This window comes from Neovison vison, chromosome 5 (genome assembly GCF_020171115.1).
Source record: "Neovison vison isolate M4711 chromosome 5, ASM_NN_V1, whole genome shotgun sequence".
NCBI classification, from domain to species: Eukaryota; Metazoa; Chordata; class Mammalia; order Carnivora; family Mustelidae; genus Neogale; species Neogale vison.
In genome coordinates, this window is record NC_058095.1 from 21,274,322 (window position 1) to 21,292,769 (window position 18,448).

General features: G+C 38.6%; 2 protein-coding genes across 2 annotated transcripts; both read left to right on the forward strand.

Annotated features, from left to right (window-relative positions):
- The first annotated feature begins 9,745 nt into the window (after positions 1-9,745).
- Positions 9,746-10,186, forward strand: LOC122906264 (keratin-associated protein 4-12-like). Its single transcript, XM_044248011.1, has one exon. It carries the CDS (start codon positions 9,746-9,748, stop codon positions 10,184-10,186), a length of 441 nt encoding a protein of 146 aa, XP_044103946.1.
- A 7,513-nt stretch (positions 10,187-17,699) lies between these two features.
- Positions 17,700-18,182, forward strand: LOC122906267 (keratin-associated protein 2-3-like). Its single transcript, XM_044248014.1, has 2 exons — positions 17,700-17,944; positions 18,026-18,182. The coding sequence occupies exons 1-2, from the start codon at positions 17,700-17,702 to the stop codon at positions 18,180-18,182; spliced, it is 402 nt and encodes a 133-aa protein (XP_044103949.1).
- The last annotated feature ends 266 nt before the right edge of the window (positions 18,183-18,448 follow it).

The window sequence follows — 18,448 nt, forward strand, 5'->3', positions numbered from 1 at the left end:
CTGGAAGTTTTCCTTCTGCTTCAATTTTTTGAAACAGCTTCAGGAGAATAGGTGTTATTTCTTCTTGGAAGGTTTGGTAGAATTCCCCAGGGAATCCGTCAGGTCCTGGGCTCTTGTTTTTTGGGAGGTTTTTGATCACTGATTCAATCTCGTTATTAGATATCGGTCTATTCAGGTTGTCGATTTCTTCCTGGTTCAATTTTGGTAGTTTATATTTTTCCAGGAATGCATCCATTTCATCTAGGTTGCTAAGCTTATTGGCATATAACTGTTCGTAATAACTTCTGATGATTGTTTCTACTTCCTTGGTGTTAGTTGTGATCTCTCCCTTTTCATTCATAATTTTATGAATTTGGGCTTTCTCTCTTTTCTTTTGGATTAGTGTAGCCAGTGGCTTATAGTGCATTTCTTTTTATGACTGAGAAGACTTCCACAGTATGGACACATGACATTTGTTTATCTGTTCACCTGCTGGTAGACACTTGAGTGGTTCCCAGATTTCTTATATTACAAATAGTCCCCACGAACATTTGTAAATAAGTCTTGGATATATCATTTAACTTTATTTTTTAAATTTTAATTCCAGTATAGTTAACATGCACTGTTATATTAGTTTCGGGTGTACAATATAGTGATTCAGCAATTCCATATATTACTCAGTGCCCATCAAAGTAAGTGCACTCTTAACCCCCTTCACTTATTTCACCCATCCACCTACCCACCTCCTCTGGTAACTATCTGTTCTCTATGGTTAAGAGTAAGTTTTTTGGGTTTCCTCTCCCCCCTACCTTTGTTCCTATGATTTCTCTCAGGTAAATACTTTGGGGTGGAATGGCTAGGTCATATCATAGGTACATCTTTAACTCTTTAAAAAACTGTCAAGCTGTTTTACAAGGGGATTGTGGCATTTTATGTTCTTTCCTTGTATGAAAGTTCTAATGGTTTCATATTATCACCAACACTTCATAAAGTCAGTCTTGTTAATGTCAACCATTCTAGAGTGCATATGGTGTTATCTCATTGTGGTTTTAATGTGATTTTTCCTAATGATTAATGATATTAAACATCTTTACATGGGTTGACTTTCCACCTGTGTATTTGTTTTGATGAAGGTCTCAAATCTGTTGCCCATTTTTGTTGGGTTGCTTCTCTTCTTCTTATTGAGTGGTAAGAATTCTTTATATGTTCTATATACAAATCCTTGTGAGATGTATGTTCTGTTAAGTATTTTCTCCAGGGTGTGGCTTGCCTTTTAATTTCTAAACAGTATCTTTTTTTAAATTTCTATTTTAATTTCAGGTAGCTAAAATAGTGTTATATTAATTTCTGATGTAAAACCGTGATTCAACAATTCTATACATCACCCTGCACTCACACAACAAGTGAATTCCTTAATCCCCTTCACCTATTTCACCCATCACCCACCCTCTGGTAACCATCAGTTTGTTTTCTATAGTTAGGAGCCTGATTATTTTTTATTTTTAACTTTTTAAAATTTTTTTATAAACATATATTTTTTGACCCAGGGGTACAGGTCCGTGAATCGCCAGGTTTACATACTTCACAGCACTCACCATAGCACATACCCTCCCCAATGTCCATAACCCCACCACCCTCTCTCTATACCCCTCCCCCTGGCCACCCTCAGTTTGTTTTGTGAGATTAAGAGTCTCTTATGGTTTGTCTCCCTCCCGATCCCATCTTCTTTCATTTATTCTTTTCCTACCCCCCAAATCCCCTATGTTGCATCTCCACTTCCTCACATCAGGGAGAGATCATATAATAGTTGTCTTTCTCTGACTGACTTATTTCGCTAAGAATAATACCCTCTAGTTCCATCCACATCATTGTAAATGGCAAGATTTCTTTCTTTTGATGGCCGCATAGTATTCCATTGTATATATATACACCATATCTTCTTTATCCATTCATCTGTTGATGGACATCTAGGTTCTTTCCATAGTTTGGCTATTGTGGACATTGCTGCTATAAATATTTGGGTGCACGTGCCCCTTCAGACCACTATGTTTGTATCTTTAGGGTGAATACCTAGTGGTGCAATTGTTGGGTCATAGGGAAGCTCTATTTTCAACTTTTTTTTTTTCCCAATTTATTTATTTTCAGAAAAACAGTATTCATTGTTTTTGCACCACACCCAGTGCTCCATGCAATACGTGCCCTCTCCAATACCCACCACCTGGTTACCCCAACCTCCCACACCTCCGCCCCTTCAAAACCCTTAGATTGTTTTTCAGAGTCCATAGTCTCTCATGGTTCACCTCCCCTTCCAATTTCCCTCAACTCCCTTCCTCTCTCCATCTCCCCTTGTCCTCCATGCTATTTGTTATGCTCCACAAATAAGTGAAACTGTATGATAATTGACTCTCTCTGCTTGGCTTATTTCACTCAGCATAATCTTTTCCAGTCCCATCTATGTTGCTACAAAAGTTGGGTATTTATCCTTTCCGATGGAGGCATAATACTCCATAGTGTATATGGACCACACCTTCCTTATCCATTCGTCTGTTGAAGGGCATCTTGGTTCTTTCCACAGTTTGGCCACCGTGGCCATTGCTGTTATAAACATTGGGGTACAGATGGCCCTTCTTTTCACGACATCTGTATCTTTGGGGTAAATACCCAGTAGTGCAATGGCAGGGACATAGGGAAGCTCTATTTTTAATTTCTTGAGGAATCTCCACACTGTTTTCCCAAGTGGCTGCACCAACTTGCATTCCCACCAACAGTGGAAGAGGGTTCCCTTTTCTCCACATCCCCTCCAACACATGTTGCTTCCTGTCTTGCTAATTTTGGCCATTCTAACTGGTGTAAGGTGTATCTCAATGTGGTTTTAATTTGAATCTCCCTGATGGCTAGGGATGATGAACATTTTTTCATGTGTCTGATAGCCATTTGTATGTCTTCATTGGAGAAGTGTCTGTTCATATCTTCTGCCCATTTTTTTATATGACTGTCTGTTTTGTGTGTGTTGAGTTTGAGGAGTTCTTTATAGATCCTGGATATCAACCTTTTGTCTGTACTGTCATTTGCAAATATCTTCTCCCATTCCGTGGGTTGCCTCTTTGTTTTGTTGACTGTTTCCTTTGCTGTGCAGAAGCTTTTGATTCATTCCCGGGCTGCAAGGATGGTTCAACATTCGCAAATCAATCAATGTGATAGAACAAATTAATATGAGAAGAGAGAAGAACCACATGGTCCTCTCAATTGATGCAGAAAAAGCATTTGACAAAATCCAGCATCCGTTCCTGATTAAAACGCTTCAAAGTATAGGGATAGAGGGAACATTCCTGAACCTCATCAAATCTATCTATGAAAGACCCACAGCAAATATCATCCTCAATGGGAAAAAGCTCACAGCCTTCCTGTTGAAATCAGGAACACGACAAGGATGCCCACTCTCACCACTCTAGTTCAACATAGTATTAGAAATCCTAGCAACAGCAATCAGACAACAGAGAGAAATAAAAGGTATCCAAATTGGTAATGAAGAAGTCAAACTCTCTCTCTTCGCAGATGACATGATTCTTTATATGGAAAACCCAAAAGACTCCACCCCCAAACTACTAGAACTCATACAGCAATTCAGCAACGTGGCAGGATACAAAGTCAATGTGCAGAAATCAGTGGCTTTCTTATACACTAACAATGAAAATACAGAAAGGGAAATTAGAGAATCGATTCCATTTACTATAGCACCAAGAACCAAAAGATACCTTGGAATAAACCTAACTAAAGAGGTAAAGGATCTGTACTTGAGGAACCACAGAACATTCATGAAAGAAATTGAAGAAGACACAAAAAGATGGAAGACCATTCCATGCTCTTGGATCGGAAGAATAAACATTGTTAAAATGTCTATACTGCCTAGAGCAATCTATACTTTTAATGCCATTCTGATCAAAATTCCACCGGCATTCTTCAAAGAGCTGGAGCAAATAACCCTAAAATTTGTATGGAATCAGAAGAGACCCCGAATCGCTAAGGAAATGTTGAAAAACAAAAATAAAGCTGGCGGCATCACCTTACCTGATTTCAAGCTTTATTACAAAGCTGTGATCACCAAGACAGCATGGTACTGGCATAAAAACAGACACATAGACCAGTGGAACAGAGTAGAGAGCCCAGATATGGACCCTCAACTCTATGGTCAATTAATCTTTGACAAAACAGGAAAAAATATACAGTGGAAAAAAGACAGTCTCTTCAATAAATGGTGCTGGGAAAACTGGACAGCTATATGTAGAAGAATGAAACTCAACCATTCTCTTACACCGTACACAAAGATCAACTCAAAATGGATAAAAGACCTCAACGTGAGACAGGAATCCATCAGAATCTTAGAGGAGAACATAGGCAGAAATCTCTTTGATATCAGCCACAGCAACTTCTTTCAAGATATGTCTCCAAAGGCAAAGGAAACAAAAGCGAAAATAAACTTCTGGGACTTCATCAAAATCAAAAGCTTCTTCACAGCAAAGGAAACAGTCAACAAAACAAAGAGGCAACCCACGGAATGGGAGAAGATATTTGCAAATGACAGTACAGACAAAAGGTTGATATCCAGGATCTATAATGAACTCCTCAAACTCAACCCACACGAAACAGACAAACACATCAAAAAATGGGCAGAAGATATGAACAGACACTTCTCCAATCAAGAAATACAAATGGCTATCAGACACATGAAAAAATGCTCATCACCATTAGCCCTCAGGGAGATTCAAATTAAAACCACATTGAGATATCACCTTACACCAGTTAGAATGGCCAAAATTAACAAAACGGGAAACAACATGTGTTGGAGAGGATGTGGAGAAAGGGGAACCCTCTTCCACTGTTGGTGGGAATGCAAGTTGGTGCAGCCTCTTTGGAGAACAGTGTGGAGATTCCTCAAGAAATTAAAAATAGAGCTTCCCTATGACCCTGCAATTGCACTCCTGGGTATTTACCCCAAAGACACAGATGTCGTGAAAAGAAGGGCCATCTGTACCCCAATGTTTATAGCAGCAATGGCCACAGTTGCCAAACTATGGAAAGAACCAAGATGCCCTTCAACGGATGAATGGATAAGGAAGATGTGGTCCATATACACTATGGAGTACTATGCCTCCATCAGAAAGGATGAATACCCAACTTTTGTAGCAACATGGACGGGACTGGAAGAGATTATGCTGAGTGAAATAAGTCAAGCAGAGAGAGTCAATTATCATATGGTTTCACTTATTTGTGGAGCATAACAAATAGCATGGAGGACAAGGGGTGTTAGAGAGGAGAAGGGAATTTGGGTAAATTGGAAGGGGAGGTGAACCATGAGAGACTATGGACTCTGAAAAACAGTCTGAGGGGTTTGAAGTGGCGGGTGGGTGGGAGGTTGGGGTACCAGGTGGTGGGTATTATAGAGGGCACGGCTTGCATGGAGCACTGGGTATGGTGAAAAAATAATGAATATGTTTTTCTGAAAATAAATAAATTGGAAAAAAAATGTCTATGCTGCCTAGAACAATATATACTTTTAATGCCATCTTGATCGAAATTCCCCCGGTATTTTTCAAAGAGCTAGAGCAAATAATCCTAAGATTTGTATGGAATCAGAAGAGACCCCAAATCTCTAAGGAAATGTTGAAAAACAAAAATCAAACTAGGGGCATCATGTTACCTGATTTCAAGCTTTACTACAAAGCTGTGATCACCAAGACAGCATGGTGCTGGCATAAAAACAGACACACAGACCAGTGGAACAGAGTAGAGAGCCCAGATATGGACCCTCAACTCTATGGTCAATTAATCTTTGACAAAACAGGAAAAAATATACAGTGGAAAAAAGACAGTCTCTTCAATAAATGGTGCTGGGAAAACTGGACAGCTATATGTAGAAGAATGAAACTCGACCATTCTCTTACACCGTACACAAAGATCAACTCAAAATGGATAAAAGACCTCAGCATGAGACAGGAATCCATCAGAGTCCTAGAGGAGAACATAGGCAGTAACCTCTTCGATATCAGCCACAGCAGCTTCTTTCAAGATACATCTCCAAAGGCAAAGGAAACAAAAGCGAAGATCAACTTTTGGGACTTCATGAAGATCAAAAGCTTCTCTTTGTTTTATATGGGTAGGGTGGGACAGGGCCGATTTTTTTCTGCCCTTGGGCAGTTTCTTCATGCACATGCACTTGTAAGTACTCAGCTGAAGATGGAGGTGGATCTTCTGCAGTCCTCTGGGGTTCTCTGTGCAACTCTTTCCTCTCTGATAACATATCCTGTGAATTGCAGTTGATTTGGTCTCCTTCATGCCAGCTCTGTCTCCTCAAGTCAGGAGGATTACCAGGCTCTACCTGGTTCTCTCTCCCAGAGCTACACCTCCCCAGAAACTCTCTTCAAGAAATAAACTGAGGCAATTCTATGGATCACCCCATTTGTTTCCCTTCTCTAAGGCACCAGTCAGTGTTCTGACCTGATAGCCAATGTCTAAAAGCCACAGTTTCATTTATTTTGTCTGTTTTTTAGTTGCTTCAGGCAGAAGTGTAAATCTAGTCCCTAAGACTCCTCAGCAGGAATTGTAAGTCCCTTTTTTATTTTTGTTTCCTCTACTCTTTCTCTGTTCTTCCATTATTTAAAAGATTCATGTAATATATGCAAATAGATTTTCTATATGTGTTCCCTTACTTTTTTTCTACCTGCAGTATTTTTTTTCCCAAATTTTCATTTAAATTCTAGTTAGTTAACATGTAGTATAATATTGGTTTCAGGAGTAGAACTTAGTGATTCATCACTTACATAGAACACCCAAGGCTCATCATAACTAGTGTACTCCTTAATCCAATTCACCCATCTAGCCCATCCCCCACCCACATCCCTCCCTTATTTGTTTAGACACATTGTAGAACATTATGGACACTTTACTCCATATGCTTTATCATCTCTTAACAATATACTGGAGATTACTTCATAGTAGCATATAAAGATACTCTTTATTCCTTTTTTACAGCTGAATAGTACTCCATCATGGGGATACAACAGAGCTCATTCACCACTACACTACTGAAGGACACCCAAGTTGTGTCTAGCTCTTATTATTGTTTTGTTTTTATAAATAGCAGTACCATGAGTAATCTTGCATAACATCTTTTCATAGTTTTGCCAGAGTACCTTGACAATTTATAGAATAGGGATACTGGAGTCAAAGAATAATGCTTCGAATTACTGTCAAATCTTCATAAGAAAGGTATGAGCATGTCTATTTCCACAGAATCTTACTATTAGAGAATATTGTGAAATTTTGAATTTTTTACAGTCTCACAGGTGAGAAGTGCTATCCTATATAATTTCATTTCCATTCTTATGTGTGAGACTAGACATCTTTCTATGATGGAGAATGATCTGAATCTCATTTTCCCATCAGGTTTTTCCTCTTCTCCATTATAATTTTAGAAGTGCTTTATATATTAACATCATTGGCTCTTTGTCTTTGGTATAAATTGCAGGTATTTTTTTTTCCATTCAGTCAGTTGTCTTTTTACTTTGTTTCTGGAGATTTTAAACTATATTTTCCTTATTACAAATAATTATCTTTTCACTATCTGAATTTAATCGTAAAATGTATGTGTATACAATTGAAAAAATATTAAATTATGAGTCCTCTTTAATGATGAGGTCTCCAGTTACCTCTACTGCCCCATTTTGTAAGTGATCTTGGTTGACTCTCTTTTAAGTGCTATTGATTGCATCTCTATCCTCCTTACTACTCCCATTGCCACCAACCTAGATAGGCATTCATCTCTCATCCTTAGCCTACAGCCACCACCTAAACTTTCCTCCTACTTCCCGTTAATCCCCCACCCCAAGGCAAATAATATTTTAAAAGCCTAGATGTTCTCTCACACCTTTCTCCCAACTATGTGATGATACAGTTTCTTTGTATAAATTTAAGAATATCTTTACATTCTCCTCATTTTAGCAGTGGACTATTATTTGTCTTTACAATCCTATACATACCAACCAGACAAGTCATTTACTCCACAAGAAGCCAAAATAAACCCCCATTCAATTATATCCCCATTGTCTGAATGTTTTTCTTTTTTCCATCCATCTAGACTATCTATAGTATGATAAAGGGTGAGTAAATGCCTTATGTTTTCAGTAAATTCCACATTCACTCAACTAACATTCATTCAGAGCAATTGCTAGGCACCCCGTTTATATATATGAATAAGCCAATCTCTGACCTCATGGGGTATATAGAAGGAATAGGGGGGAAAAAGATATAAACCAGTTACAGTAGAGTGTGATGCCCTATATCACAGGTACCTTGGATTAAAAGGAAAAGAAGGATTCATTTTGAGTGTGGTAGATGTAAAGAAAGACATTAGAGATGAGTTGGTGAGTTGGTATCCAGACTAAATATTCATGTATGAGCAAGAGTTTGTGAATTGACAAGATAGAAAGCATATTTAAACAAATGAAACAGTATGAGAAAGGACATGGAATTATTATTCCTCATACCCATTTGAAACTTCTAAGAAAGAACCATCTTCTCTATTGACTATATGATTTCAATCTATCTGAACCTCAATTACTTTATGTCTGAAGAATTAAGAAAAATTGTGACCACCTCTTAGAGACCTTACGAAGCATAAACAAGGTAACAATTAAAGACTCAGAAAATTCCTGACACACAATAGGCACTCAAAAATAGTAACTATTAGTATTATCTCATATTTCCTAAGTGTACATATTTAAATACATAATTGTTATTTATCATACTATGTTCTACATGCTTGCTAAACCCCTACATATGTGTCTTGTCTTATTCAATGCCTATAGAGCACAGATTAAAGCTTAATCTTTTAGACCTCATTCACATCAAGCAAAATATCTCAAACATAACTTTTTGAGAGACAAAAGCTCAGAATACAAGAAAATATTCAATATGCATATTCTATTGGGTATGTTCATCCATGAAAATAAGAGAAAAAATACTCCTTTATGATACCCTATTTCTGAAGAACATGTCCATAATAATTTAATAATTTTTAAAAGGACCTATTCATGCCAATGGGTTTTTTTTACTATTCAATAGCAGTGAATCATTGTGTTATGATTTTCAAACTGAATAACTGAGTAAGACAAAACAGATAGGAACTTCGTTAAGATCCTTTATACCTTACTGGCCATCCATAAAATCTAAAGGAATCACCATATTCCCTACTGCACACAAGGGACTGCCCCCCCAAGATGGCTCTTTCACCCTATTTTCCTACCAGCATTTTTTATATGACTGGTTGTTAACCTCTTTAACAGCAGATTTATTCATCATAAAATCAACTCTCAACATACTATCCTGGAGTTAAATACATAAATGAAGATTTAATACTTGTGAAATCCAGTGAAACAATGCTATGGGATGGGACTTGTTTGGAAGACACAGTAGGCAAGGGAAGAGATATGGAAGCTGATTTACGTGGTTTTAACCAAATCAGATAGCTCACAGTACAACAGGAAAAGGAAATGGAGCCTTTTCTATATATAGGAATATTTACCAAATAAACATAATTATCTAATTTACTAAAGTTAACTGATTTTTCTATTAGGATAAACAAGAAGAATCCCGCACGTGGTCATAGTAGCCCTCAGCAGGGTATAAAAGTGACAGAGGGCAGGGAAAGATCACACTAGAGAACTTCATTCTTCTGGAAACCCACCCAGAACCTCTAACCTCTATCACCATGGTCAACTCCTGTTGTGGCTCCATCTGCTCTGACCAGGGCTGTGGCCAGGAGACCTGCTGCTGCCCCAGCTGTTGCCAGACCACCTGCTGTAGGACCACCTGCTGCCGCCCCACTTGCTGTGTGTCCAGCTGCTGCCGCCCCTCCTGCTGTGGCTCCAGCTGCTGCAGGCCTAGCTGCTGCCGCCCCTCCTGCTGTGGCTCCAGCTGCTGTGGCACTAGCTGCTGCCGCCCCTCCTGCTGCATTTCTAGCTGCTGCCGCCCCTCCTGCTGTGGATCCAGCTGCTGTGGATCCAGCTGCTGCCGCCCCTCCTGCTGCTGCCCCTCCTGCTGCCTGCGCCCAGTCTGTGGCCAGGTCTCCTGCCACACCACCTGCTATCGCCCCACCTGTGTTATCTCCACCTGCCCCCGCCCCATGTGCTGTGCCTCCTCTTGCTGCTGAGCCCCCTGCCCTCTGACTACGATCTCTGCTTACCTCTGCCTTACAGATGTAGACCCTTCTCCTTTTGTGCTGAGCATTAGGAAGATAGAGTCTGGTTGACCTCATTCACAGGTTGAGCCTCATGATTCCAATGAACCCAACCCACTGACTCTGTGAGCACATTCTGGTTCATGTTAAGCTCTTCCATTATTATCTTTTCCTTTCAATACTAGTGCCAAATATGGATATTACTTTGTAATCCATCAGCTAAAAAATCATCCCACTCCTCTAAATTTCTCTTTCTTACTTATCACTATGGAGCTCTAAATTATCCTTCTTAACAAAGTAAATATTATCTGTAATACCTATGCAGTACTGACTTGATACCCTCTGACTTGGGATTCAGTTATACACTTAGACTGGGGTCCAATTATGTATTTCTAAAAGAGTGAATTTCTTGTGTTTTTTTGCTTCTCTGCTTTCTAATAAACTTTTCTACACATAAAAATTCATCGGCATTGTTCTCTATTGTATTCATGATCATTTTACTCAGTAACTAGGCAACTATATTTTACATGATGATACAGGAAGACCACTCATGTTGAAACCACTTTGAGAATAAGTGCTATATCAAATATACATAATTTAAGATACTGGAACAAAAGCAGTACATGTGCACATACACATAAGGACAGATTTAATCCATGTCCTTACCTCTTATTTATAAATTTTAATTTTTATTGAGCTATAATTGACATATAATATTATATCCTTCAGGTATACACCATAATAATTTGATATTTATATACTCTAAGAAACGATTACCACAGTAAGTCTAGCTATTATCTGTTACCATACAAAGTTACAAAAATATTTTCCTTGTAATGAAAACTTTAAAATTTTTTCTTTTAGCAACTTTCAGGTATGTGACACAATAATATTGACTACAGTCACCATGCTAACATTACATCCCCATGACTTATTTATTTTATAACTGGAAGTGTACACCTCTTAAGCACCTTCACCCAGTTTCCCCATTCCTTATCCCCACTGCCCCGTGGCAACAGCCAATCTGTTCTCTGCATCTATGAGGGTTTTTTGTTTGTTCATTTGCTTAGATTCCACATATAAGTGAAGTCATACAGTATTAGTCTTTGTCTGACTTATTTCACTTAGCGTAATATCCTCAAGATCCATCTATGTTGTTGCAAATGGAAAGATTTTATTCTTTATGGCTGAATAAAATTTCACTGTGTATATATACCACATCTTCTTTATCTATTCATCCATTGATGTACACTTAGGTTGTTTCTGTATCTTGGCTATTGTAAATAATGCTACAGTGAAGATAGGGATGCATATTTTTTAATTAATATTTTGCTTTTCTTTGGATGAATACCCAGGAGTGAAATTGCTGAATTATATGGCAGTGCTATCTTTAATTTTTTGAGGAACCTCCATATTGCTTCCCAGAATAGCTTCACCAATTTACATCCCTACCAATAATGCACAGGGTCCTCCTTCTTAAAGACTGCTTTGGAATCACACATTAGGATATCCCCCTTCTATTATATCCTCACTAACCAGTAAACCCAATGTAGAAAGAAGGTTATAATGACAAATTTAAACATTAGTAACATATTTTTAAATGAAAAGCTTAGCAAAATTACATGAAAAAATGAAAAGTTTAATGAGATTAAAAAACTAATGAAAAAATCTGGTAAAACTTGTCAAAGAGAGAGAAAGGGAGAGAAAGAAGATGACTGAAAGATGGACAAATACCATTATGTTTGTAAAGGGGAATAATCAGCTCCCAAAAGAGTAGAAATTTTTTAAAAACATACTAGAACATTACGTATAAGTTTATACCAATATATTTGAAAATTATGATTGAATTGACTTGTCTAGAAAAATATAAAGGTAATTCCAAAAGATATACAAAACATAAATAAGCCAATAACCACTAAAGAAACTATACCTATGATGCAAAATCTATCCTCTACATATATTGATACTAAAAAGCCAGACCCATGTTGATTCATTAGTAAGTTTATTAAGCCTTAAAGTTCTCTCCCACTCCAACGAGGAAAAAGAACAGAAGAAAGGAAAATCTTCCCATTTTTAGAAAAACAATAATATTAAAAACATACAAGAACAAAGTGATAAAGGAAAATTATAGGCCTATATTATTGAAGATCATAGATGCAAAATTCCCATAAATACTAGTAAATGAAATTTAGCAGTATATAAAAAGAATAACATATCATAACCAACCACAGTTTCCTAGACATTCAGGAATGCTTCAAAATTAGAAAATATTTAAATAAGCTTGTCGATACTACTACATTAAAGGGGGAAAACTTCAGGATTATATCAATAGCTGTTATATCAATAATATATATTATATTCAATAATATATAAATGTATTATTCAGGGTTCTCCAGAGAAACAAAACCAATAGGAGATAGATAAATAGATATAGACATACATTCATATACATAAACCAACACACACACACACACATACACCCACTCTCCCTATATAGATAGATATAAAATCTCTCTCTCTCTCTCTCTCTCTCTCTCTCTATATATATATATATATATATATATATATGTAGATATAGATATAAATATAGGGATTTATTTTAAGGAATTGGCTTATGTGATTACAGAATTTGAGAAGTCCCAAGATCTGCATTCAATAAGCTGGAGACAGAAGAGCTGATGGTATAATTCCAATTCAAAAGCCAGCAGGCTCAAGACCCAAGAAGAACCAATGTCTCAGGAAAAGACTGATGTCAAGGGAGTAAGACAGGAGGAGTTCCTTTTTAATCAAAGTGGGGAGACGTCAGCCTTTTTGTTCTATTCAGACCTTAAGTTGATTGGATGAGGTCTACTCACATTGGAGAGGGCAATCTGCATTATTCAGTCTAATCTTACCAAGAAACACTTTCACAGACATACCCAGAATAATGTTTGTCCAAATGTCTGGGCATCCTATGGCCCAGTTAAGTTGACACATAAAATTGGCCATCACAATAGTCATTTACTATTTAAAATACTCTAAGCAAAACAGGGCTAAAAGAGGACATTTTTTTAATCTTTTTTTTCCCAATTTATTTATTTTCAGAAAAACAGTATTCATTATTTTTTCACCACACCCAGTGCTCCATGCAAGCCGTGCCCTCTATAATACCCACCACCTGGTACCCCAACCTCCCACCCCCCACACTTCAAACCCCTCAGATTGTTTTTCAGAGTCCATAGTCTCTCATGGTTCACCTCCCCTTCCAATTTACCCAAAAGCACATACCCTCCCCAATGTCCATAAGCCTACCCCCCTTCTCCCAACCCCCCTCCACCCAGCAACCCACAGTTTGTTTCGTGAGATTAAGAGTCACTTATGGTTTGTCTCCCTCCCTATCCCATCCTGTTTCATGGATTCTTCTCGAAATCTTGCCATTTGCGACAACATGGATGGAACTAGAGCGTATCATGCTTAGCGAAATAAGTCAAGCAGAGAAAGACAACTATCATATGATCTCCCTGATATGAGGAAGTGGTGATGCAACATGGGGGCTTAAGTGGGTAGGTAAAAGAGGACATTTTTATCTTAATGAATGCTATTTATTAAAACTTCATAGCAAACATAATAGTTAACAAATGAAAAGTATTCTACTAAAGTTTAGAATAAGACAAAGATAACTCATATCACTCCCTATCATTCATTGTTGTATTTGAGATCCTAGCCAATGCAATCCAATTAGAAAAAAGTGTTACCAAAAAAAAAAATGTTGGTATTTGTAGACAATACTGTTGTCAACATAGGAAATCCAAGAAAACCCACAAACTTGTGCTAAAGAGTTCAGAGAAGTCAGAATATAGAGTACTGACCAAAAAAAAAAAAAAAATACCCAATAACATTTTTATAACTTGCAAGAGTCAGTTAGTAATTCTAATTTAATAGGAAGGAAGATTTCATTAAAAATAGCTACAAATATTGTAAAATGCCTCAAAATAAGCCTAAAAAATTGTGCAATGTTTATGAAGAAAAGTTTGAAATATTCTTTGGAAATCTATATGTAAATGAAGACTTAATATCAGGTTTATTACTGGGAAGATTTAATATCACAAATATGTCAATTCTTCCTAGTTGAATCAATAAATTTAATGCTATTCTGATCAAAGTTCCAATGAGGTTTTTAAACAGAGCACGACGGTTTCTAAATGCATATAGAAAAGAAAAGGTCCAAGATTAGCCAAAGGAATGCTGAAAAGGAAAGTAGAGGAATTTTTCCCCTATCAGAAATATTTCTTCTCCCACCTCACAGGCTGCCTTTTAGTTTTGTCCACTGTTTCCTTGGCTATCCAGACACTTTTGATTATGATGTAGTCCTGATAGATTGTTTTTGCTTTATTGCCCTTGCCTCAGGAGACCTATCTAGAAAAAATTTGCTATGGCAAATGTCAAAGACATTCTCGCCTGTGCTGTCCTCTAAGATTTTTTATGGGTTTAGGTTCACATTCATTTTGAATTTTTTGTGTGTATAGTGTTTCTTTCTTCTGCATGTTGCTCTTCAATTTTCCCAACACCATTTGTTGAAGAAACTATCTTTCTTGCATTGAATATTCTTTCCTGCTTTGTTGAATATTAATTGACCATACAGTTGTGGGCTCATTTCTGGATTTCCTAGTCTGTTCCATTGACCTATGTGTCTATTTTGTGCCAGTACCACAGTGTTTTGATTACTACAGGTTTGCAATATAACTTGAATCTGAAATTTTGATGTCTCCAGCTTTGCTTTTCTTTTTCAAGATTGCTTTGGCTATTTGGGGTCCTCTGTGGTTCCATACAAATTTTGGGATTGTTTGTTCTAGATTTGTAAAAAAAAAAATGCTACTGGTATTTTGATAGGGATTGCTTTAAATATATAGATCAGGAAGTCCCTTTTTAAGTCAATGACATTTCCTGGTTGACCAGGAAGAGAAGGAGGAAGATAAATAAAAGTTACTCAAATGAATGGAAATGCAGTGAACATCTAATTTGACTTTCTAAAAGTCTTTATCCAAGCTTTACAACAAAGATTCCTAAAATAATTGATTTGCTGTTCTGACAGATTAGATTATTCTTCATTAATGTTTGCTCTCTTCCCCTTCCTACCCCTTTGGGAGAAGTATCCTCTTCTCCCACTCTCCCACCCTGTGACTTGAACTCCACCATGTGACTTGTTTGGCCAATGAGATGTTAGAGGACATGATCCATGCAAAGACTTAAAATATGCAGGACTGCATTGCTCCCATGTGCTTATGCCATCAGAACCAGGGTTTCCAATTAAAATACAGGACACCTCATCAAATTTTAATTTCAGATAAATAACAAATTTTTTTAATTTTTATTTATTTTTTAAATTTCTTTTCATTGTTCCAGAATTCATTGTTTATGCCCCATACTCAGTGCTCCATGCAATACGTGCCCTCCATAATGAACAAATTTTTAATGTAAGTATGCCTCATGCATACTCAGACAAACTTATGCTGAAGATTTATTATGCTAAAGGTAAATCCAATTTTAACTCGGCACCTACATTTTTATTTGCTAAATCTGGCAACTCTAATTCAAAAGGAAGTCCCAAACCAACCCACTGCCAGAAGCCAAGACCAGCCTTAAACAGACAAAACACAACTGACCTGCAGACATATGACCAAGAAATAAATACTTGTTATTGTACATTCTGAGAGTTTGTGGTTGCTTGTTATGCATTACAGCTGACTAACTCAACCATGGTGGCAACAAGAAACTAGCTTGCATGTAATTCCAGCCACATTATCTCAGAGAATTACTTAGTCTGTACCCGCACATGAAAAAATCAACAAATATTGTAAAGGAGCCAAGAGAGAATCTTGGGATGAAGAGATTTAGAGAATTTAATATAATTCAAAACTATGATATCTTCCATGATATCACTGAAGCCAAAACAAAACTAATCCCCCCATGAAAACAATAAGAAGCCTCTCCCTTTAAAAGCTCAAGGTACTAATTTTAGGACATCTGATTGGTGGTTAGCAAGCTCCTGGCCCTTTCTGTCATTTAGTGCTCACAGAAAGCAAGTGGGGTTGATGGAACAGGATGCTTTTTTTTTTTTTTCACCTCAAATCCAAAGGAAAAGTACATCTCTACTTCACAAGTAAGAGGCAAATTTATGGAACTCATCACAAAGGGTAGAAATGGGGTGAAGGATAAATTAAAAAACAATAAAAGGAATTAGACAAGCGCATTATCTCACAGTGCCACAATGTGTTACCAAAGGGAACAATCTACACTTAGAACATCTCAGAACAGGCTACCCCCCCACACCTCCACCCACCAGTAAGCCAAGCTCTGTTGATCCCTCCTCAGAGAGAAACCTCTGCACTAGTGCACATATGACCCTGCAAACAAGTCCTAGGGCCCTTTTGGATTATCTCTCATTGGAACAAGACACTTTTTCCTAACTTTTTTCCAGCATCACTTTTAATAACGCTTACTTAAGACTTGAGATAAAAAATGGGGGAATACTTGGGATGTTCTCTCTCCTGTCTGAAGACTATGGTCTACTAACCTGATAAACATAAAACTCATAGTAGAGGCTGCTTACTGAGGAATGAGGAGACCTAGACCCACTGAGTGACTATGGTGAACCCACATGACCTCTCCTTTAAGATGAGGGGATAGAGCTATATGTTGTCTACAGTCCCTTCCCAGAATCTACACATATAACGATTAATCCTGAATAAATTACAAAGATAAAGACTGCAACAGATCCTTGATGAAAATTTTACAGCCAAGGTAGAGTTTGGTCTGGAAGGAGGAGAGGGCATTACAGGTGAATGGGGGAGACAACAACCAGGGCAGAACAGCCCAGGCCCTACGAGGGAAGAGTGACTAAATCAGGGTGGCAGGGGTGCAGGATACAATGTGGTCCCTCCTCACCTGAAAACCACAAATCTGCCCCTCGGTGAGTCATGAAAGGAGACATCCAGGAAGTAGATATCTACCAGCCTGCACAAGAGTGTTGCTATTTAACCTGTTACTGTTAGGACCACAGGTGTAAATAAGGCAAGTCACTGTTTGGGTGGTAATTATGTGAGTCTTTGAAGTCCAGCAATAAAATGCCGGCTAAAGGAAGAGTGAGTAGATACTATTCTAGTTTAGAAAACACACTCTTTTCTCTTCCATGAGTTAGGAATATTTCAAAGGAAAATTCATCAGAATTGAATCCAATGTCTACATTTGGTAAGAATAAACAATATGGAAAACAAAGGAATGTTTGTGGTTGTGTGCATAGGTGTGTATATGGTGAAGATTTAAAAAACATCATTTACTCAATGCTAAATCCTCACTTAACTGGCCAGAAGATTATGATCATGTGTCGTGGGGGTCAGCAGCAGCAAGCCAGGGTATATAAAGGGCCCAGAGCAGGACAAAGACATTCACACCTGACAACACACAAACCCTCTCATCAGTCCAACCCTAAACAACCCCAGACATTACCATGTCTGGTTCCTGCTGCTCCTCCTCAGGCTGTGGGGAAGGCTGCTGCCAGCCCTGCTGCCAGCCCTGCTGCTGCCGCGACCCTTGCTGCTGCCGCCCCGTGTCGTGCCAGACCACCGTGTGCCGCCCCGTGACCTGTACCTGCCGCTGCACACGCCCCATCTGTGAGCCCTGCCGCCGCCCAGTCTGCTGTGACCCCTGTGGCCTGCAGGAGGGCTGCTGCCGCCCCATCAGCTGCTGCCCCACGTCCTGCACAACCGTGGTCTGCCACTACCCCGTATGCTGTGACCCCTGCGGTGTGCAGGAGGGCTGCTGCCGCCCCATCAGCTGCTGCCCCACGTCCTGCACGGCCGTGGTCTGCCGCCCCTGCTGCTGGGCCTCCACCTGCTGCCAGCTCATCTTCGTGCAGGCGCCCTGCTGCCGCCCCCCCTGCTGCCAGCCTGCCCCCTGCCGCACCACCTGCAGGACCTCCCCCTGCTGCTGAGATTCCCACTATCCCCACAGAGCAACACACTGGAGCCTAAGCACCTATTCTGCATTTTAAGAAAGTAGAAAGAAAAATAGGTATTTTTCATAAGGTGACAATAGTCATTTTTACATCCTACCATTTGGATATACAAGCAGATGTCCACAACAGCAGAAGACACTATGGGTAGGTAAATCTCTCTTCAAAACCCCTCAGAGTAGACTCTGCAAACCCATCCTGAACTCTGAGGACTGCTCAAACCCTCCCCGCCATCTTTTGTAAGG

Coding starts and splice junctions, on each gene's coding strand:
- LOC122906264 (XM_044248011.1), top strand. CDS start 9,746: ATGGTCAACTCCTGTTGTGGCTCCATCTGCTCTGACCAGGGCTGTGGC.
- LOC122906267 (XM_044248014.1), top strand. CDS start 17,700: ATGTCTGGTTCCTGCTGCTCCTCCTCAGGCTGTGGGGAAGGCTGCTGC. Junction 17,945..18,025: donor CCCATCAGCTGCTGCCCCAC/GTCCTGCACAAC, acceptor CCGCCCCATCAG/CTGCTGCCCCACGTCCTGCA.